Genomic DNA, 13252 nt, shown 5'->3' on the forward strand with positions numbered 1-13252 from the left:
TGTCTAACGCAGCTCCCCTCTCGCGCACGATGCCCCTTCCCCGTAAACCACCTCGGGAAGGTCCACACTAATTAAAATGAAAAAATTAAAATGGGAAGGACTTGTCCCTTGCAGTTATGATGCCCACATCTACCCCTCCCCTTTAAACTCCAAGGCATAGACAATTTCAGGGGTAGGGGGAAGATGTTTAATTTCTTTTTTCTTTCCCATTCTCCCTGTGCCTGCAACAGGCTTCTGGGAGTGGGAAAAGGGGGGAAGGTTTTGGGGAGGATACCTCATGGCTTGAAATATCCACCTGTGCAATACTGCTACAACCGCCAGGCTCCTCTGCTCCCTCCTCTCCCCGCTCTCACACCATTTCTCTGCCAGGCTCCAAGAGCGGAGCTGATGACTGGGGCCTGGGATTGAAGAAAAAGATTCTCTAACAGCGTTTTCCTACTCGCACTTGTGAAGGATTGGTAAAAGACCCCCAAGGGTGCTCAGTGGAGGCCGGGAAATCAAGGGATACCCTGCGTTACTAAGTTTGTCCCCATCCTCCTCTGCGTCATTTCCTCTTTCTTGCCTAGCACGTGCCTCTTCTCCCCCCCGTCATATCTTCTAAGCTGCAGCTCCAGCCCCCTTGTGCCTTAAGTGGTTTTCTCCTCCTCTCTGAAGGGCTCAAGAGTCAGGATTTGGTTTCTCCAGCTGTGAGGATGCTCCCCACAGCTGTGCTTTGTCGGGATGTTTGGCCTACCTACCCTGAAACAGTCAGAAAAAGGAAAGGCAGGGAATCTCTCCAGCCTTCAGGTCCTCCCCCCCCAAACATCAAGTTCATAAATGGCAAACAAAACACAGAATTGCGATTAGCTTGCGGGAGGAACTGGTTATGACTTGTGCTCAGCCGGCTTAGACTGAAGCTCCACCGACGGAGCAGCGGTTTTACGACTCGGAGAGAACGCAGCCGTGAGGTATTTTTCTGTCCATTTAGACAAGTAGATAGTTTCAAGCCTTGGTTTCAAGGACTTAAAGGAGAAGTACAGTTTCAACTTCTGATGACTTCCCTTCGGGCCCACTCCCCACCCCCTATCACCTTCTCCTGCCCAAAACTCGGGTCTTCCTCCCGCACCGAGACCTTCTGATAAAATGCCACCACAGAGCCAACTTCAGTTTGTACTTAAACATTCATCAACATGGAATGGCTGTCGGGCACTCGGTGCATTCTCTTAGCCAACGCCAGAACAGAGAGAGAAGCAGCCAGGGTCAACTCACAAACAGATACAAAGCAAAGAGACAGAGAGACAGAAATTTAGAGGCCAGTCACCAATAAAGATGGAGAAGGGTGTGAAGATGCTCCCAAATTGCAGAGCCTCTAAATGCATGGAACCAAGCGTTCAGTCACTCTCTCACTCTTGGATATAATGTTCGGTTGGATGGCATTCTCTTACACGCTGGTAGGGCTGGGCTCTTTCCGTTCAATCCCAGCCATTATCCTTGATCATGTGAGCTAGTTCAATGATGTATTTGCCTTCTTTATACTTCTGGCTGCTTTCAAAAGCGTGTTCCTTAAAAAAAAGGAGAAAGAATGAGATCAAGATGATATCCGAAGGTAAAGTTGCAGTTACAGACCAGATCTGGGAATGCTGGTACAAGTCGTAGCCTTGTCTACAGAGTAAAACAGTCAAACTGCAAGCCCTCCTGTTGGCTTTCAGGAAAATTACGTTGGAGGAATCTTAAATCCTCCTTCTAGCTGTCTTTACAGGCTAGAAAAAAAGAACAATCGGCACCACGTAAACGTGCAGCTTTCTGTAGGCCAACGGCAACTGCTGCTTGAACTATGCTTTAGGAATCATCAGTGATAAAATCCACCTCTCTCTAGGGTGGTCTGAGAATTTATTAACGTTTGTTAAGAAAGCAGAAGTCCTCTGATGAAACATGCTGTAAAAACACTACCATCGGGAACAAGGCGGGTTATGGCAAACTTCACATGGAAACGGAGCGAAGGGGCACCGAGGGACGAGAAGGACCCGCTCTACAGAGATGTGTGCCTGCAGCTAAAGCACGCAGTGCTTCAACACCGCACCACTGAAGAAGTAAGGAAATCTATGGGATCCCTAACCAGGAGGGACCCCCGTTATTGAGGCTGCATCCTCAAAAGCGGTTCAGCTCTGCTCAAGTGTGCTGTTTGCGTGCACGTAATGCATTTGAAATAATATAATTCTATTGCTGGAGAGGCTTGGGCTTACTGCTGTGTTTACAAAATTTTGTATTTAGTTTTACAATAAACTCCATTTATGTACTTAGTGTCCTCCTCCATTTGTGAGATCCATGCTGTGTTTCTGCATGAATTCCTACCGCATCAATTTTTGGTGCTTTACTTTTTATAACCTTTCAACTGATTTGTTAAAGAATATGTCTGTCCAGAGGCCACAGATACAATATATGTTTTGTTTAGACACTGGTCAAAATGTTTTGACAAACAAGTATGCTGCGTGCCTCCTGAAGCACAAATTAGGATGTAGCGTAAGCCTTTATTTGAAGGTAATTGCATTTATGAAGAGCAAGAGACAGCAAACAGATAAACTCATATTCAATAGCATTTCCAGTGGGAAGGACATAGGATTAACAATACATGGATCATTCTATTATTCTGCTATCGTCTGGAAAAAAAGACAATATGAACCAAAAGACTGATTGAAGTTATCCTCATTTATGTTAAGTATCACTAAGGGATGCCCACCAAAATCAGGCCCACAGTGTATATTCTTAGTTTAAAAATACATTAGCCACAAAGAGCTCCTGCTCTGAATGGACACAACAAACACAAGGAGGGAAAATGGAAACGCAGGAAGGAAAAAAGACGTGGCTACAGACCAGAACCCGCATTTCTGGTCCCCCAGTTAATGGTCTTTCCACAAGACCACATTACCATACACACACCTTCAGAAAGGGCTGGAGCAAAGATGTCGACAGGAAAAACAAACGATACTGATACTCACATATTTCCAACCCAGTGTGGTTTTGCAGTTTTCACAGTAAATATCTGCAACCGCATGTAATCCTGTTAATAACACCCGCTCCTCTGCAGGGCCACAACCCACGTTAACTCTGGGGAAAAAGGAGAGATGCTCCCTGTTAGTATGTCCTTCCACAGCAAGACACTACAATGAGGCTGACAGCAATTTTATTGCAGTATTTGAAAACATAAGCAGGAGGTTCAGGATACTGAGTACCACAGCTGTGCCCGAAACAAAGATCTCTTGCAGTTCCCGAGCAGAATGAAAAGGTAAAACAGAATTTTTATTCAACTAAAAATTCTATAAAGCTTTGAACAGAAGATTAATAACATTCTAGTAAATTGCACTAATTACGCATTCGAGAAAGATTTTCATTTCCAAATTGATAAAATGGTACTTTTACTTTCCCAAATGGAAACTTGAAAAATGTAACTGAAATCAGCAGTTCTTCTGAAAGACATCCCAGCAGTCATCTCACCAAAACTATTTTCAGTCACTGGGAAAATTATACTTAATTTTTATGCTAGCTCTAAAAAGTAAGTTCGTATTTAGATATCATTTATTCTCTACATTTACGAAACTTTTACTTTTTGGTCTAACTACATTCTCTGAGAAGAGAATGACTCATCTGTTAGCTCGTATTTCTCAATCTGATGATGAAAAAATCCAGCTTTTCCTAGCTGCTTATCTGAAACCTCAACATAAACTCAAATATGAATCAGTGCCTTCCTGCCTCTTTCTCCAATCATTTTCAGCAAGCTCCCAAGTCTTAGGCAGAGGTTTTCTAAAGGAAGACTGTGCTTCTGTTTTCTTCTTCATGAGGGTTTTCTTAAATCTATCCTGAGAGATGCAGAGGTGATATGTACAAAGTTATACTCACACTGAATTGAAGAGGTATGCTCGTCCTTGGCTTCCTTGAAAGGACTGAAAGGCAAGAAAACAAAATTCGGTTGGCTGGTTGATAGAAATAAGGCTAAACCAGGACCTGCCCTCAACGGCTGCATTAATGGTAGTTATAGCAACTGTTAGCCAGGGCCTGAGAAACGCACATCGTTAGAGTCTTCAAAACAGAAAGAGCACAAAGCGAAATGTCAGGAGGAGATGAGCACTGATGAACAGAGGTCTTGTCCTGCAGATGGGAAGGGAGCAGCTGCCCCCAGTTCTAATGTCTGCCCATTTCACAAGGCGTACTGGCAGCCCACCGGGAACTTCACCTGATATTACCAGCATTTCCAGTGCCGTACAAGCCCAACGTACTTTTCAAGAGTTAAGCCGTTTTCTCTCTCGTATCCCAGCAATGTCGATTTTCACCCTTTCAGTTCTGTTTATGAATTTATGCCTCAACCTTACCTAATGCAGCCTTGCTGCCAAACATTGATTTGAATCCCTTTTCTAAAACCAAGGTGCTCAGGGAGTCTTCCCGTTGCACTGCCAGAGTTTTGAAACACCGCTGTTGCACTTGACAGCACGTGAATTCCCCTCAGGAAGACTGCACACGCGGACGCTGAACCAAACTGAGAGACTGGGACCTATCTGTGCAAGGTGCTGTGCACACAAATACAACCTCTACTCTAGTGATTTTACAAAAGACCTTAACCTCGCTGAAGTGTCTGCAAGCCATCATACTCCCACTGATGCCAGCGAGATCTTCAGGACTGGATCTAAACATAGGACGAGATACAACTGGATAGAGATGAACGTGGACAAGAGAGAACCACATAGCAGCAAAACCATACCAGATAATCACCAGTTGTGGCACATCCTCTCTGCCCCACGTTTCCTCGGGATCTTACAGCACCACCACGAAAAGGCAGCATTTCGAAGGCAGTGGGGCAATGCCAGCCCGGTGGGACACTCCAGGTAGCCGGGACACTTCCAAGAGCCTGCAGGCTCCGTTTGTGTCAAGTCTGTAACATCACCCTGTGACAGCGCCTCGCTCACAAGAGCTGGCTCACACACAGCAAGCGCTACCTGCATTTTTAATGTACTTTGACAAGCACATACTGAATTAAACATTTGGTGCTTATGAGCAAGAGCACAGCTGCTCTCTGCACACAAGTTACCTCATGAGATACCTCAGGGAATGTACGCGCTGAGGGGCAAGGAGCTCGGAAAGTCAAAGAGCAGCTTTTCTGGACCATTTGATCCTTTACTTTGCACCTTACCAGGAACCTTGGAATATTTAATGGTTTTCATAAAACCTCAGCTCCTACAGATGAGCAATGACTTCAGACTAAATACTCTTAAAAGGGTGGAGACAGATCTCTGAGAGAAGTGAGTAACATTCAAGGTTTAACATCCCTGGCCCACTAACACCGGTCATTTGTTAAGTTAAGCATGACCCGACCCTGGGGCAGCACAAACGTGCTCTCCCTGTGTCACATAAAGCAATCTCCGGGAGGTCCCTGCCCTTCCCAGGTTGTCCCTTCCCATCAGTCCAGCCCTAGGGATGCACCCCGACGCCTGCCCAACCGCTGCCTCCCAGAGAAGCAAAGTCAAAGCCATGCCCGAGAATCAGCAAGCCTGTGGATGGATCTGGACCCCGTTTCTTACATCCACAATCTGCATTAATCAACTGCCTCCTGCCACCTCTGCACTGGGGAGGCTGCTGCATGTTTCCAGCTCACGGTCCCAATTCCCAGAACTGGGGTACCAACCCATTAACTCCAGCAAGTATTTCTTGGGTGCTGCCTGGGTTAAGAGCAAGCAGCTCTGTGACAGCCTGTAAGACGTTCTCTCCGTCATGAGCCCTGTTCATGTGAAAGGCAGAGACGGAAAATTCACCCACCAGCAGGAGAGAACAAAACACATTAAAGGCGTGATTTAAAACTGCCCTGACAAGAGAACAAGTACAGCCTGTGACGGTGTTTAGCCTCGTGCCCTTCTTGGTGTCAAGGTACTTTCCAGAAGTGGCGAAGGCCCACTGGAAGATCCCCAATTGCAAGAACGTACGCAAAAGGCTCCTCACCACGGAGCAGAGGCACCTCTGTGGGCAAACACAATGCCACAGGGCATGCAGGCAGGGAGCCACATCCAGCAACGAAAGCTGCCTGTGAGGTCTGGATGGCAGCAAGGGCTCTGCCAGCTATAAAGTCACTGCCTGGCAAAAGAATTGGCTCAGTCCTGGAGGAATAACTGTTCTTCAGAGGAATCTGAAGCCCAATATTTGTTGCCACCCAAGGCACAGAAGAGCCACTCTGGATTCAGAGAGGACGCCTGAGGCACCTGGATATCTCTTTCACTCAGACAAAAGCAGTACCCTGAGGAATGCCTCGTCTTGGGCAAGAATTAAATAGGACACATGGCTCAAGCATGTTTGTGTAATTGCATTTATTAGAGAAGCTTCTTTTAATCCTTCTGCAGCACTCAAGTTCTTTATTATTGTTATTGTCAGCTGGCTGATACCCCACATGCCAACTAGGTCTAGCCTGACTGCTACAAAACACACGCTGCATTGTTTCAGCGTCCTGTGTGGTAAAGTAGGAACCGACACAAAGCTGATGCCTCCCCAGGCCAAAAAAAAGAGTCCAAGCCAGACCCAGGCAACGCTCTATCTTGCTACAGCAAACAGCAGGGGCATTGGCTGCCCACGCTGCAGAAGAGGGATACCAGCCTGGAAGGATGGACTGTAGATGGGGTACAGGAATGAAACAGAAGGTCCCATAGCAACATGTGTGCCATCAAAGCAAAATGAAAGCAGATGAAGCTTGCTAACCATCCAGTCCTTCCCAGTAAATACTTTTCCATAAACACCAAAGTGACTAAGTTTGCCAATAACAACAACCATGGGAGCAAAGTTTTTATTGGTACAGAAATAGGATTTTCCATTACTGCTGTACAAAGGCCTGTCTTTAATAAACAACAAAACCAAACCCATCAGCTTTGTGTTCGGGGCTCACTGGACACTATTCCAGCCCCCTCTCAGGGGACAGTAGCATCCTTTCAGAGGTGCCCTTCCTTCCAGCTCAAGCCAGCGCTTTAGGGTATCTAAAGGGCGGTCACTGCAAAAAAAAAATCACATTAATTATCTCCTGCCCAAGCTGAATTTTTCAACATATCACTGCTTAGCTTTCAGTGCTGCTGTCTGTCTTAATATTCACCCTCCAGCTAGCTGAGGATTTGGCAAATCATATAAAAAGAAGTGAGAAAAGGCTGGCAACCACCTCAAGTTCACCAGTGCATTTGCTCTCTGTGAGACTAAGCCGACTGTATCTTTGTAAAGGTAGCACAGGCAGGTTTTATCTCGGTGTTGTAACCTCAACATTTTCTGGAGATGTTCCTGCTCTTCTGACACTCCAGAAAAATTGGCACATGCTGTAACGGGCACTATGAAATCAGAAGAAACAGATCTATTTATACACAAACAGGTGTTCTTTTCTTTGGGTTTTTTTTTATATTTTAAGAAACACAAAAAGAGATTTCCACCACACGTTTGGTTTTCCCTGAACAGTGACAGTCAGCAGCAAGACTTACTTTCTATGCTACACATTTTCTCTATGTAGATTTTCTTGATACGCATTCCAAGGTGTATCTCACATGCATGCTTATAAATCCAGACTTCTTATTCTCTAAAACAACAGCTCCTGGCATCACTTTCCAGCTGAAAGAAATGGAAAGGATTTTTTGTTGTTGTTTCCCACTGAAAGCCCAAGCACATATTTGTCTCTGCACTGCTAACGCTCAATGTCTGGCTGGAAACGTGTCTGTATATGCCAGCAACAAAGCTCTCCCTCCCCATCCTGCCTGAGCCCTCTAAAAAACAACACAGGCTTTTGAGATGTGCAATACACAGCTTTTTCCTCCCGACTACTCATGTTCAAAAACCTTCCCCGCTCCTGGGTGCTCCACTCCGCATGGAGGCTCTGAAAGCTGCAGGGCCTAAGGAGTGCTGATTTGAGCACCCAGGTGGGAAACCACAAGCCTGGAGTCAGCTACTCGGCTGCAGATCCTGGCCTGCCAAGCTGTCTCTTGTTACGGCAGAAGCTCCATGTTAAGACGCCTTTGGCAGCTGCTCTGGTTTAAGAAGTTCCTATCACCCAATTTACAAACACTCATTATGGCCCCCTCAGCTGTGCTGATTCGAAATTAGATCTGTGAAATCATTATTTTTAAAAACAAATACTTGGTGGGGGTGGGTGAGTTTGAGAGAAATAATTTTTTCTCCTTGTACTATATCATGCATCCAGTTTAAAGGGCAATCACACAGTCTACTTAATGATCACAGTATGGGGGCAGACACAAGTCATTCAGAGTAGGAAGTTCTCAAACTAAATTTGCTGGCAAAGAACCACAGTGCAGAACTGCAGCTCTAGCGAGAGACAGTCTGCAGGATAGGGAGTTTGGGTTTCACAGACGCTGTTAAACCAGATCTGCCACAGAAGGAAGCGTTAACACGCAGCCAGCATCTAAGAAGTGCCAGCTCCTTTGTGGCAGACACGTTCTGCTTGCTAGAGATGGACTCAGCCTCCAAAACTCAAAGCTGAATCCTTATATATTCAACACCCATGACCTTGGGAGCTGTCAGTTTGGTTTAGTCCATATTCTGGCCTCAACGTGCAGTGCTGAATCTACCATTCTGTTTGCTCTGAGCAAGATGCATGACTCCTTCAGAGCCTTCTTCAGTAGAGCAACAGCACACAGACCGCCACAGACGCAGAGAAGGGCTATGCCCCTCCATCACTCCAGCCTGTTTCACGTTCCACCTGCCTTTCCATCACCATCAGACCTTCGCACTTGCACATTCCCGTTACTGGTGACCGCTGGAGACACAGAAGGAAATTTTTACATTCAATCAGTACAGCCGGGGAAAGGCATGAATTCTGAATGTGCTCCAAACACGCCTACACACCATACCCCTTTTCCCTAGTACCTACAGCTTCTCATTCACTGCGCAGCCCACTCAGCAATTCCACACACTGAACAGATGATAGGATTAATACCCCAAGCCTTTGTGACGGCATTCGACAATAGGCTAACCACAAAAAGAGCTGGCTGGAATCATCTGGAAAAAGAGGAAGCAGTTGCCAGGACTAAATGGCTACATACTGATGCTTGTTCTCTGCAGACTGCAGCAGAGAAAACCCCCACTTACCTATATCCAGCTGGCAGCCTTTTAAGAAACCAATAAAACAAAAACGAAAAGGCAACTGGTCCCAAAGACGTACAAGGGGAAAAAGGAACAGAGTGTGCCCCTCCAGGCTACGCTCTCGAAAGCTAGAAATAATTCTCACTGCAAGGATGCAAACAGGAACAGAGAGCCCAAAGCTACCGCCGGAGAGCAACGGCAGTCGGCACGTCCTAGGCAATGCGAAATGGTAGCATCAGGAGGAGCCAAATGACCACTGCCATCTGGACTCTTCAAAAAAGGACATGTTTTCTGTGCTTGTGACACCCCCACTGGGACAGAGCAATTCAGTAAGAGAGAAACAGTATTATGAATCCGCGGGTTTAAGAGGCACTGAAGCCTGTGGGAGAAAAATTCACCCAATGATCTATTCAGAGATAGCTGTGATATCACTTATTTCCCACCTACGTGTACAACTTTTGTTTTTAAGTTACTACAGTCACTTGCACAACACTGACTGTAAGATTTATCTATTCTTGCTGCTGATTTAACCCTTAAACATGTAAGGATGAGATGTTCTCATAAAATACAATCTGAATAGGGAAAGGAGACCTTTAAGTACGACCAAAGCATGATGTCAACGCAACTGGAGTGCACACAAGTTTGCATATAAAGATATGCTCCAAAACACAGGTTTTCCTCACACTCCTCCCGCTCTCTCTAGCACTTCAACCCAATTCCTATCAGCTGCTATCCCACCTAACAACCAACATCACACAGAAAGCTCTGCCTTAATGGCACCTTTCAAACCCTATTAATTATGGCAACAATGATTTAATTAAAAAGATAAGTCCTCCAATGTGTTTAGAGGAACCACTATGCCTGGTAACAGCACTAGGTGCATGATGACTCTGAGAGGAGGTCACTTGTGAGTCACTGCACAGTGGAAAGTAAGTTGGGAGAATTTAACTACGAAAATACCTGCTGCAGATCCTGGGGGCTGCACTAGGCAGCGCGAGCCACTTCAACCACCTACTTGCATCATATTCAAGTATTTCCCAAGGGAGCATGAGTTCAATTACTTGGTCCCTGTATCTGCACAGACTACAGAGACCTCCTCAGGGTTCATTAATTCCACCTTATTCTTCCTCACAGAAGGAACATTCAATGACCAGATTAAACTGAGATTCAATTTTGCTCTGATTATGCAAGATACAGACCCATGTCAAGGGAACCGGTTACATTATTCCACCTCGTGCACACATGTGACCTTACCCTGTTCAAACTGTGTTCCTGAGTTTTAATTGAGTTTTAACGTGGGTCCTTAATGCTATTTAAAGCCCAAAGTCAATACGGAATTAGTGGACCAAACTCCTCTCTCAAGTAATTCAATTAATTCAGCACGGCCTTATTCCCCAGCAGTTTACGTTGCTGTGCGATTACACAGTGAATAACTATGAGTCTGCCATGTTTCATCCGAGGAACAGCTACATCCGAGCAGTTTTACACCGTGTTTATGTCTCAGGTTATGTAGTCTGTGAGAAGGAAGGTGCACATACTGGAAAGATGAAAGATGTTACTACGTGTTTTTTTTTTCTTGATGGGAGATGTTATTACGATTTTTTTTCTGCCTCCTGGCAGCAGCAGGTGTTCATTCAACCCCCTTGTTCCCTCCACACCCGACACAAGCAGGGGCGAGACGTGTTTTTGGTAAGAGCCTTTTGTCCTAACAGGAACCTACTCAGCACTTTCACCGCACAGGATAGGTGGGGAGAGATTGCAGCCAGACAGTGCAAAAGGTCTGAACACACACCCGCAAAAATACCAGCAGGCTATCCCGCTGGCATCGCCTCCGCCTCCTGTGAAATAAATTCCCTGCTGCTCAGAAAAGGCTGTATGATGATGCGGTCAGGGAAAAGGTCAATTTAATGGAGCAAATTATCAGTGACTGAAGAACCTCACGCTTCTGCTATATCCCACTTTTTGGGGGGAAGCATCAATTCCTGCTTTGTGTGCGGAGGAGAACCTCACCCCTTGGAACTGTTTCACGTTGCAGAAGCAATGCAGCGTGAGCTGGGTCCAAGTCCTCTGTCCCCTGTGCCACAACCAGAAGAGACTGAAGGGCAGAATTTCCAAAGAGGCTGAAAGAAGTTAGCTGTCACCGCCAGCTGAAGCCGTCTTCAGACCTACTCGAACCTACAAGAGCCCTTTAGCACGCACAGACTCTCTGCTGTCCTCTGAAATCCAAGTGTTCCAGTGCCACATGCCAGCCATCCCCTCCTGATCCTTAAAACACTCAGCTTGGCTCAAAATTCAGGCAAATAGTAGTAGTAGCTGATTTTTTTTTTTTAAAAAAAGAACTTAAAACAGGTTTTTTGTTGTTTTTGTTTTTTTTTTTAAAGTGAGATTCTCTCATCTTTTCATCTTTCTAGGAGTTGAAACTAAGAAAAATCAGCACCATTCACAAGACAGCAAAAATACTAAGGAGAAAGTATCTTGAACCACAAGATGATATTCGGCGCACACCCTGCAGCGTTATCTCCGTAACATCAACGCTGCTCAGGAAGAAGGAAAACAAGTGGGAGAGTACAGATGCCCGACCCCATCAGAAGTGAGCCATGAAACGCTGCTCTGTCCTGTTCATCGGAGCGGTTCTCGAACACACGTCAGCACAACACGAAGGTGACACCAATGCTCCGACGGGGCTGTGTTGCTCCCAGGCAGATAGGCTGTACAAACTGATTTAAATGGGTCAGGATCCAGGAGCAAATTCCCAGTTATTAATTCATGTGTCAGCACAACTGCCCATTATCACCAGAGGGGAGAACAAGAGACTTCTTTCAAAGGGGAATTTTATATTGCAGTTGCAGAGGAGAGATCTCTTTGGAGGCTTTGCAATTAATGAAGATCAGTATTTAGGGAAATACAAATTGCCTAAATTGAGGTTTTCGTTCTTCTTCAAGTGCAAGGTTTTCTAGCACAATTTAAGCCACCGCTCTGCTAAGCTGAAGCCTGAACAAAACTCTATAAAGCATGTCAAAATTCAGAAAGTAGTTGCAAATTGCTCTGTCCCCTTCTCCCTCCAACACACCTGGCACGCTCCCCTCCAGACTTTGACTCAGTTCAAATGCAAGGCTGTTAAGATTCATCATGTTATCTTGAGTCCTGTGCTATTCAGCCTCCTTGTTAAAGCCCTGGGCTCCGGGACTCTGCTCTTATTTATTTTTAAATGTGCTTCTAGCCCTCAGACTTCAAAGTGAAATTTCAAAATGTGAATGCTAAAGGCGCAAACAACTGAAGGCAAATAAAAATTCACCAAATTTATTACTTCTATAAAACTTCACAGTATTTTGGGGCTTCTCTTGTGATTTTGATGGTCTCTGGTTGCTGCTGCTGTCGTACTTCAAAACTTGACTTTAAGATGAAAAAGGATGGAAATACTGTGGGAAACAAAGCAGATGCAGTATCAGAGTAATTGCTTTTAAAAGTAAATACTGCAGGAGATGGAGCTCCCCCTTCTCTGCAGCCCAAGCAGGGGAGGATAGATGTGTGTGACTAAGAGCCCTGCAGCCCCGTGAGAGCAGGGAGCACGGGTACTGTACCAGGGAACGACCTCTCCCTTCCTCTCCTGTTCAGCTTCCCTCTGCCAAAGGAAAATCCATTCCTGCATTAACGCAGCACTGGGCGGACTTGAGGAAGAAGGGCGGCGCAGCTTCTGCGAGCATGGATGGCTGCCACATGCCCTCGCTTCAGATCAAGGATTCAAGATCTACCACAGGCCTTGCAGATAGGAAAGGAATTGAGCATCAAGTTCTTTGAGCAAGTCCAGTTTTCCTCCTGTGGGGTATACACGTCATCCCCAGTCCTTCCCCTGCCTCTTGCTGCCAGGGAACAAAGTGCTGTATAATACAAATGTACAGTGCAGGTAAAATTCTCCTCTATCTCATGGGAAACCGATCTCTTTTTTTGGGGAAGAGTTAAAAGAGATCCAGGCTCTTCTAATGATTTCCACCAACCTCTGGAAACTACATACGTATTGATACCAGACTGCTTAATCAGGCAAAAATAACGGCAAGTGCACTGCCTAAGAAGCACTTACAACCCCACAGAAAGATGGAGTGAGGAGAAAGGGTAGGGACATATCTTAGAGATCTGCTTCACTCCCCACATAGAGCACTCCAAACGGTAAGCCAAG

At 45.6% G+C, this 13252-nt stretch overlaps 1 protein-coding gene across 4 annotated transcripts in view; it reads right to left on the reverse strand.

The window, feature by feature from the left end:
* Nucleotides 1–581: 581 nt before the first annotated feature.
* Nucleotides 582–13252, reverse strand: part of YPEL2 (yippee like 2) — a 35343-nt gene continuing 22672 nt past the window's right edge. For all 4 annotated transcript variants that reach the window (XM_075168467.1, XM_075168466.1, XM_075168468.1 and 1 more), the window contains 3 exons: nucleotides 3874–3917; nucleotides 2976–3084; nucleotides 582–1541 (listed from right to left, as the gene is read on the reverse strand). In XM_075168467.1, coding sequence (XP_075024568.1) covers nucleotides 1452–1541; nucleotides 2976–3084; nucleotides 3874–3917 — 243 coding nt within the window. In that variant the 3' untranslated portion in view covers nucleotides 582–1451. The remainder of the gene's footprint in view (nucleotides 1542–2975; nucleotides 3085–3873; nucleotides 3918–13252) is intronic.

This window comes from Calonectris borealis, chromosome 19 (assembly GCF_964195595.1).
Source record: "Calonectris borealis chromosome 19, bCalBor7.hap1.2, whole genome shotgun sequence".
Classification (NCBI taxonomy): Eukaryota; Metazoa; Chordata; class Aves; order Procellariiformes; family Procellariidae; genus Calonectris; species Calonectris borealis.